General features: G+C 51.0%; 1 protein-coding gene across 1 annotated transcript in view; it reads right to left on the reverse strand.

Annotated features, from left to right (window-relative positions):
• Positions 1-217: 217 nt before the first annotated feature.
• dnah2 (dynein, axonemal, heavy chain 2) overlaps positions 218-9811 on the reverse strand; it is an 86221-nt gene continuing 76627 nt past the window's right edge. Inside the window, exons 77-88 of the mRNA XM_036547675.1 lie at positions 8931-9079; positions 8322-8505; positions 7906-8096; positions 6919-7110; positions 6600-6784; positions 5713-5947; positions 5002-5153; positions 4638-4752; positions 3310-3486; positions 1383-1457; positions 821-971; positions 218-402 (exon numbers count right to left, since the gene is read on the reverse strand). Coding sequence (XP_036403568.1) covers positions 248-402; positions 821-971; positions 1383-1457; positions 3310-3486; positions 4638-4752; positions 5002-5153; positions 5713-5947; positions 6600-6784; positions 6919-7110; positions 7906-8096; positions 8322-8505; positions 8931-9079 — 1961 coding nt within the window. The 3' untranslated portion in view covers positions 218-247. The remainder of the gene's footprint in view (positions 403-820; positions 972-1382; positions 1458-3309; positions 3487-4637; positions 4753-5001; positions 5154-5712; positions 5948-6599; positions 6785-6918; positions 7111-7905; positions 8097-8321; positions 8506-8930; positions 9080-9811) is intronic.

Consider the following 9811-nt stretch of genomic DNA (forward strand, 5'->3'; position numbering starts at 1 on the left):
TTTTTTATTCTTAACTTTCTTCATATAATTCATAAAGATATTATTTATTACTTTAATGGAACAATGCTCACTGTGTGATAAAAAGTGCATTCTTTAGGGCTTCAAAATATTCTTTAACACTTTGAATACAAATTTAAACAATTCAAACAGTGTAAAACAGAATTCTACACACTACTTTCCATTTCATTTAAGATTACCTGAGTAGTTTACAGTGTGTGTGTGTGTGTGTGTTCTTCTGTGTTTAACCCTAGTGATCGAGGCTCATGAGGAGAGCAGTCCCCCTCTTAATCCAGTGGTCAGGTGGGACAGCACCTGACTTGAGGTCCACCCCCACCACAAAAGAAGGCCGTCCAGCCCCTCCCGCACGCACAGGGAAATAGTAGCAGGGACAGGAGTACATACCTGCAGACAAGAGAAACACTTTTACACAGCGGACATCACAAGCCCCCGAGCCTCACACACCCTATAGTTAATCTGAGGCATCAAAAAGTGCAACGCTGATTACAGCTAGGTGATCTTACACTGTGCAGGAATTTAAAAACCCCTTATTCTGAACGAGTGAGTATTTAACAACAGGCTGCCACAAACCGTTTCAGTCTGGCAGATGGCAGCATTCGGTGTGACATCATGCACCAGGGCTCTGTGTGCGGGTGACACGTTGGAAAAGTAATAATGCTTAATAATACGGGTCAGCCAGCTCTGGCTCTCATTTGTGCTCGCCTGGTTTTAGCTCTAAGGCGGAAAAGGGGGTCAGAGAGAGAGAGAAAGAGAGAGAGAGGGAGGGAGAGGCCATGCCCTCAGAGCCAGGGGAGAGTCTCACTCTTTGCCATCTTCTTGCGGGCCTCCACAGGTTTGAAGTGGATGGTTGGGATGGGGCAAACCAGCTGCATCGGCTCAGCTTCCACCAGACAGGAGTTCTTCTTATCCCAGCCAGCCCCCTCCAAGAACAGGCCCCGGATAAACACCCCATCCTGAGGGACAGAGGGGGACAGGGGAAGTGAGGGGTGAGGAGAGGAGGACAGACATAGAGAAAGGGATAAAAGGAGGGAGAATATGGAGCTGATGAGAGAGGGAAGGACAGGAGAGTGATGATAGAGAGTGTAGAAGCAGGAACAGATATAGGGAGAGGCAGAAGGAAGAGGATAGGGAAAGGGATGTGGGAGAGGGAATGAGGGAAGAAGAAGAAAGGGGAGGAGAAACGTGAAAAGAGAAATGAGAGATAAAAGAGTGAGAAAGAGAGAAAGGGATATGGAGGAGAAACATAAAGTAGGAGACAGTGGTAAAAAGAGACTCAGTGAGCCAATATGAGACAGGAATGAAGGGAAACTAGAGAAGGAAAAAGGGATGGAATGATGAAAGTATTTATGAGAGTTGGAACTCACCTTGGGTGGGAACAGAAGGTTGTTGTCATCCACAGTAGAGACTATAAACTCCCAGGACAAAGTGTCCACTGAAACCTGTAAAGTGTACATTACATATTAGCATTATTGATGTGATGTTCTCATGTGTTACATTATTGATTTATAATAGCACTGAATTAATACAATGTAAAAGTGTCACAGTAGGATGTAGCAGATGCTCAATCAGTGTCAGAGTGGATTCTGTGAGTGTGAATGACAGAATGACTGTGGTTCTGTGAGCATGCTCAGTGCAGTGTGTACATGGTTCTGTGAGCATGCTCAGTGCAGTGTGTGCAGTTCTGTGAGCATGCTCAGTGCAGTGTGTACATGCTTCTGTGAGCATGCTCAGTGCAGTGTGTACATGGGTCTGTGAGCATGCTCAGTGCAGTGTGTACATGGTTCTGTGAGCATGCTCAGTGCAGTGTTTGCAGTTCTGTGAGCATGCTCAGTGCAGCGTGGGTATGGGTCTGTGAGCATGCTCAGTGCAGTGTGTACATGGTTCTGTGAGCATGCTCAGTGCAGTGTGTGCAGTTCTGTGAGCATGCTCAGTGCAGTGTGTACATGGTTCTGTGAGCATGCTCAGTGCAGTGTGTGCAGTTCTGTGAGCATGCTCAGTGCAGCGTGTGCAGTTCTGTGAGCATGCTCAGTGCAGTGTGTACATGGTTCTGTGAGCATGCTCAGTGCAGTGTGTGCAGTTCTGTGAGCATGCTCAGTGCAGCGTGGGTATGGTTCTGTGAGCATGCTCAGTGCAGTGTGTACATGGTTCTGTGAGCATGCTCAGTGCAGTGTGTGCAGTTCTGTGAGCATGCTCAGTGCAGCGTGGGTATGGTTCTGTGAGCATGCTCAGTGCAGTGTGTACATGGTTCTGTGAGCATGCTTAGTGCAGTGTGTGCAGTTCTGTGAGCATGCTCAGTGCAGCGTGTGCAGTTCTGTGAGCATGCTCAGTGCAGTGTGTACATGGTTCTGTGAGCATGCTCAGTGCAGTGTGTGTGGTTCTGTGAGCATGCTCAGTGAAGCGTGTACATGGGTCTGTGAGCATGCTCAGTGCAGTGTGTGTGCAGTTCTGTCAGCATGCTCAATGCAGCGTGGGTATGGTTCTGTGAGCATGCTCAGTGCAGCGTGTGTGTGGTTCTGTGAGCATGCTCAGTGCAGTGTGTGTGTGGTTCTGTGAGCATGCTCAGTGCAGCGTGTGTGCAGTTCTGTCAGCATGCTCAGTGCAGCGTGTACATGGTTCTGTGAGCATGCTCAGTGCAGTGTGTGCAGTTCTGTGAGCATGCTCAGTGCAGCGTGTGCAGTTCTGTGAGCATGCTCAGTGCAGTGTGTACATGGTTCTGTGAGCATGCTCAGTGCAGTGTGTGCAGTTCTGTGAGCATGCTCAGTGCAGTGTGTGTGTGGTTCTGTGAGCATGCTCAGTGCAGCGTGTGTATGGTTCTGTGAGCATGCTCAGTGCAGCGTGTGTGTGGTTCTGTGAGCATGCTCAGTGCAGCGTGGGTATGGTTCTGTGAGCATGCTCAGTGCAGCGTGTGTGTGGTTCTGTGAGCATGCTCAGTGCAGCGTGTACATGGTTCTGTGAGCATGCTCAGTGCAGTGTGTACATGGTTCTGTGAGCATGCTCAGTGCAGTGTGTGCAGTTCTGTGAGCATGCTCAGTGCAGTGTGTACATGGGTCTGTGAGCATGCTCAGTGCAGTGTGTACATGGTTCTGTGAGCATGCTCAGTGCAGTGTGTGCAGTTCTGTGAGCATGCTCAGTGCAGTGTGTACATGGTTCTGTGAGCATGCTCAGTGCAGTGTGTGCAGTTCTGTGAGCATGCTCAGTGCAGTGTGTACATGGTTCTGTGAGCATGCTCAGTGCAGTGTGTGCAGTTCTGTGAGCATGTTCAGTGCAGCGGGGGTGTGGCTCTGTGCTCACATTGTGCTGGCGAGCAGCAGCCTGCAACACCGCGGTAAGGAAGCCAGTGGGGAAGGTGAAGCCGGACAGCCAGAAGAGGGTGGGGGGGCGCGCCGTCTCCGCCCAGCGAGCAAACTGCTCCACACGCTGGCACAGGTCACGCGTCCACGAGGCCAGCGGCTTCAGGGAGGGGTACGCCTAGGGAGGCCCAGGACAGCGTGAGCACCCAATGACCCATTTTTACAGACACTGATCTCCTGCCATTCTCTCATTCACCATAGTCCCACCACCATCCAACAGCAAAGCAGCCCTGCAAGGAAACCTGTCAGGACAGCATCTGACAGGGAGGGGACACCACCTCATAAAACATGCACTGTAGGGCTGTGAGGTAAACCAGAGACAAAATCAGGCAGTGTTAAATGTGGCAGTTACCGAGGTTACCGAGGAGCGTGAGCAGCATCTCTGCAGTCCCGCAGCATTAAGACCTGCACATCTACTATGCGTCTCCACGTCTCTCCATGGAACAGATACAGGTCTTTTATGACTACGAAGAGGCTGAGGCAAAGTGTTATCCATAAATAGTGACTGACTGATATCTGAATCCAGCCCGAAAGGAAGCATGCGTGGAAGAGTACATTGTGTTCTGCGTCGTTATTGTTTTTTTGAGCTCCTGGGAGAAGAGGGCTGTTTGGGAAAATGGGGAGCGGCCGTAATGAGACGAGGGAAGGAGCTGGAGGAGCAGCTGGATCAGGGGCTTTAATGGCAGCTGATGGCTCTCTCCGGGTGAAAGACGTCTGCTGCAGCCCCCCGTCTCCCTCCGCTTCATAAATGTAATTGGCGCACAGCTACGCTGGTTTACTCTGTTTATTAGGGAGCAATTACATGAAGCCGCTGTCTTGGTTTAGTCACCGGGGCCCACACAGTCCACCTGACCACCGCATTGCGCAAAACACACACACACACACACACACACACACACACACACGCACACACACACACACACACACACACACACAGACACACACACACACACGCACACACACACACACACACACACACACACACGCACACACACACACACACACACACACACACACACACACACACAGATGATGCGGTCTCTCTGAATGTCCTCATTCTGGCTGCCATTCCCCGTAACGAGCATCCGTCTCCTGTAATGGGGTCAGGGTCCAGCCCGGGAGAGCTCGTGCGGTCACAGCTGTGAGCTCTGCAGTAGGAGCGTCCTGACAGACAGGTACCCCCCCTCATTGCTCTGTAACACTGAGGTCCATCAGGAAAGATGGCCGCCGTTCCTGCGGTGAGATTTACTGAGTTACAGTAACACTCACCTTCTCCCACAGAGGTGGCACGCGGGCATCGTAAATGCAGTGGAACGTCTCTTCCAGATTACTGGACATCACCACCAGCCCCTGGATCCCCTTCTCCAGCTCCAACAGGGAGGAACTAAGCATACACACACACACACAAACGACAAAATGCACTCAGATTTACTGTTATATTTACGCTAAATGGGAATGATTTATACATGCACACACACAAACACAAAACACACTTTTATGGTCAGTGTTCACCCGGCATCCTGCTACGCAACCACACACATGCACGCACGCACACACACACATGCACGCACGCACACACACGCACACACACACACACACACACGCACACACACGCACACACATGCACACTCACTTGATGGTGTGCAGTAGAGCGTTGTATCTCTGGATCTCCTGCAGCAGCACTACGTTGAGAGGTGAGGGGTCATCCTGCAGCAGCTGCCTGGTGCCCTCATAATCTATCTGAGCTGGCATCTTCTGCCGCACGTCTGCAGAGAGCTCCAACACCTGGAGACAGCAGGAGTGAGTCCAGCAACCCACACACACACACACCTTCCCACCATTCAAACAAGCCTATACACACAAACACACACACATCTTCTCACCATTGAAACAAGCCTATACACACACACACACATATACACAACACAAGAAAGCCCATGCACACATACATACACACATGTACACACACACACACACACACACACACACACACACACACACACACACACACACACACACACATATACACAACACAAGAAAGCCCATGCATACATACATACACACATGCACACACACACCTTCCCACTATTCAAGCAAGCCTATACACACACAAACACACACACACACACCTTCTCACCATTCAAACAAGCCTATACACACACAAACACACACACACACCTTCTCACCATTCAAACAAGACTATACATACACAAACACATACACAACACAAGAAAGCCCATGCACACATACATACACACATACACACACACAATATGAACAAGATAACACATACACAACACAAGCAAACCTACGCACACACACAGCACATGCAGCGCGCCCTGACCTTGTCCTCGCGGCTGGGCCCGGCGCCGGTGGCTGCAGCGCTGGTGACCTGGGGCTGCAGAGACAGCAGGGTGTCGAAGAGCGTGCGGGTCTCGGCGATCTGGCTGGCGATGTCCGCGTTGGGGTGCTGGCCGAACACCTCCGGGTGCTCCATGTTGGGCAGCGAGTTGATGTAGTCCTGGTACACAGACTGGGGGCCGTCTCGCGGGATGTAGTAGGTGGACAGAGACGACAGCCTGCAGCACAGGCGTTACAGTGGAGCACAACCATAGTAACTATAGGGACTAAACCAGCAAATATTACATTACATTATTGGCATTTAGCAGATGCTCTTACCCAGATCGACTTACATCAATTACATTTTTTACAATGTTACATTTATACAGCTGGATATTTACTGGAGCAATTGTGGGTGAAGTACCCACAGCAGTGCCCCCATGGGGATTCGGACCAGCAACCTTTTGATTATGAGTCCTCCTTAACCACTATGCTACACTGCTGCCCCAAATACAAGTAAGAGTTACATAGACAGGACATAGCAATGACATTTTAAGGACATAACATTACTTTAGGACAGATGTGTTAGTGTTTAAATTCCATTGTGTTCCATTTCAGTGTTCAAAATTAAAAATAAGACTGAAAACTCAGTACCCTATATGTGCGTTAGAAAAAAAGCCATAGTTGTAATAACAGTAATGACCACATGGTGGTGCTCACATACTTTCGGCCACAGGAGCTTCACAGGCACTGAGGCAGCGAGTGAGTGATGCAGCGTGGCACTGAGGGTACTCTTCTGCTGCAGAGTGACACCGATGTTTCAGTGTGCCTGTGTGTGTCTGCGCATGTGAATGAGTGTAAGTGGGTTACTGCGTGTATGTGCTTCCTCACTTGTAGAAGGGAACGGTCACAGCCTTCTCGCAGAAGTAGTCGTTGATGTAGGTGGTGAGCAGCCTCCGGTCCCAGTCGTCTGTCACGTGACCCCCGTAGTTGACCCCAGCGATCAGGTACTTGAGCGCGTCCCAGGGCACCTCCTCGTACTCGTCCAGGTAGAGACTCGTCAGGTTCTCGCTCACCTGTATCAGCGCAGAGAGTTAGCGTCTGTGGGCAGAGGCCCTGCTTTCACGGGATCAAAGGGAAACAGGTCCTCATGTGGGCACACAGCTGCCACAGCTCAGAGTAGCTCCCCGCGCTCCCCCCATCCCAGCACCTCGAAGTCGGAGTCGTTGAAGCCGTAGACGATGTTCCAGCCCAGCTGCAGGAACTTCTTCCTCTCCAGCAGGATGCTGTGGAAGAAGCAGAGGGAGAAGAGCAGCTTGCGGTACAGCGACGGCCGGGAGCAGCGGCTGAACTGAGACTCCGTCACCAGCTGGTACAGCCGCTTCATGTTGGACTTCACGCCCTGCAGGTGGAGCCAGAGACACACCCCGAGAGGCACGGGGGGGAGGGGCAGAGAGGTGTCAGACAGAGCAGGTGCAGCACAGCAACACCAAACACAAGGCACCACACAGAGTCTAACACTGGCACTGTAGGCGTCTGTAGTGTACTGTGTAGTGTATAGTGTGAGCGGGAGTGTACAGTGTGTGTTGGAGTATACGCTGTGTGTGTGCCTACAGTGTGTGTATAGTATACAGTGTGTGTGAGTGTATAGTGTATGTACAGTGTGTATAGTGTGTGTGAGTGTATAGTGTTTATAGTGTACAGTGTATATGTGAGTGTACTGTGTGCGTGTGTGAGTGTACAGTGTGTGTATAGTGTGTACTGTGTGTGAAGAGTGTATAGTGTGTGTGTATAGTGTATATTGTGTGTATAGTGTATAGGGTGTGGTGTGTGTGAGAGTGTGTGGTGTGTGTGTATAGTGTATACTGTGTGTATAGTGTATAGGGTGTAGTGTGTGTGAGAGTGTGTGGTGTGTGTGAGAGAGTGTGTAGTGTGTACTGTGTGTGAAGAGTGTATAGTGTGTGTGTATAGTGTATATTGTGTGTATAGTGTATAGGGTGTGGTGTGTGTGAGAGTGTGTGGTGTGTGTGTATAGTGTATACTGTGTGTATAGTGTATAGGGTGTAGTGTGTGTGAGAGTGTGTGGTGTGTGTGAGAGAGTGTGTAGTGTGTGTGAGAGTGTGTGATGTGTGTGAGAGAGTGTGTGGTGTGTGTGAGTGTGTGTAGTGTGTGTGAGAGTGTACAGTGTGTCTCGCACCTTGGGCGGCTCGGTGGTCATCTTGATGCCGGCCTGCAGGATGGCGATGGGGAAATCGGGGTGGGGGGAGGAGCTGAGCCACAGCCGGAAGTCTGCATGCGGCTCCTCCACCTGCAGCTGCTCCACCAGCTTATCCAGCTGCGGCATCCAGGACAGGGACAGGTGGCAGTTAGCCAGGAACACCCAGTCACCTGAGACACACAAGGAGAGAGCTGCTCAGATTTCGCACAGCGCTGCTGTAAGTGCGCAAAGAATGTATGGGACGTATGTTCATTATTGTCGCCATTATTGTTATCTTAATGTATTTACACTTATGAGCGGGGGAGAGGAAGGGTAGACAGAGAGAAAGAGGGAAGGAGAGAAGGACACGGTGTCAGAGCGGGGACAGGTGAGCGGTGAGGCGGGTGGAATCGCACCGTTTTTCACCCCCTCTTTGATCATGCGCGTGGCGATGGGGGCCTGGCCCTGCCCCAGGGACAGGGCGTGGAAGCGATGGCCCATTCCCGAGCTGTCCGCCAGGTGCAGCAGCGCGCCTGTGGGGTCCACGCCCGGGGACAGGACAAAGATCAGCGGCGTCCTGGTGGTCGAGTCCTCCACCACCTGGGGAGAGGGACACAGGGGCCGCAGGCCAGAGCCTTAGCTGTCAGCCAGCTCACCGAAATAATACATCATACCACAGGTACAATGAGCTCGTTCAGCTGGAGGGGGAACAGAGACTCTCACTTGGAGGTGAGTCAGGGGACGCAGTTTGAACCATTTACAGTCGGTTCAGGGTTTACACAGTGCCTTTGGTCTGAGGGTATCACAGCGGTCTGCAGTGACCGGATAGACCACCGAAGCCTCTCACAGCTCTCTCACACACACCGCTGTCACAATCAGGGAGCCATGGTGGCTGGCAGTTTGGTCGGTGGCATAAGATTGGCTAAAAGTTTGGCCGGTGGCACGGGATTGGCTAAGAGTTTGGCCGGTGGTTTGGAATTGGCTGACAATTTGGCCGTTGGCACACGATTGGCCGGCAGACTCACGGCCTTCATGTCGAGGACAGGCGGCTCCACGAAGCGGGCACCCAGGTTGTTGACGATGAAGGAGGTGACGCAGAAGGAGACCCGATCCTGCCGGAGAGAGCGCACCATCAGCATGCGCTGCAGCTCGTTACAGCTGTTCTCCCACTCACCTGAGGAGAGACAGAGAGGGAGGGAGGGAGAGAGGGAAAGAGAGAAGGAGAGGGAGGGAGGGAGAGAGGGAAAGAGAGAAGGAGAGGGAGGGGGGGAGAGGGAAAGAGAGGGGGAGAGAGGGAGAGGGAGAGAGAGAGAGGGAGAGAAAGGGGGGGGGGAGGGAGAGGAGGGGGGGAAAGGGGGTGAGAGAAGGGGAGAGAGGGACAGAGCGGGAGAGAGAGAATTTAATGTATTTAACATACAGATCCACCTACATTTAAGTAAGACGGTGTTTGAGGACCTCCCACTGAATTCCTTTAAACAGAACAGCATACCACACTTATATCCAGACAGATGCACATTTTCTACAGCACTAATATCAGCAATGGAGTGTTAAGACCATGACTGGGACCAATGCATTTCAAATAACTGTGAGAGCAGCAGATTAGAAATCTTATTAAATGATTGCTGGTATCAAATCTACTCTGACTTGACCTGCATCTAATGTAGCCCCTTTAATTAAATAATGCAACAGAAGCGATAACCACTCAAAAGGCCATATGTGCTGTGTGTGCACCCAACCAGAGAGATAAAGACAAAACGACCCATCACAAAAAGCCTACGTATGAAGCAGCCAAGATCACTTTGCATCTTGCCAAAGTAACAGACTGCTAGTTCTCCTATGCCATACTTAGTCAAGTTGTACTATCATTGTAGGTATGTAATATGGGTTGGTTGAAAAAATATACTTT

The sequence above is a fragment of the Megalops cyprinoides genome, chromosome 16 (assembly GCF_013368585.1).
Source record: "Megalops cyprinoides isolate fMegCyp1 chromosome 16, fMegCyp1.pri, whole genome shotgun sequence".
Taxonomy (NCBI): Eukaryota; Metazoa; Chordata; class Actinopteri; order Elopiformes; family Megalopidae; genus Megalops; species Megalops cyprinoides.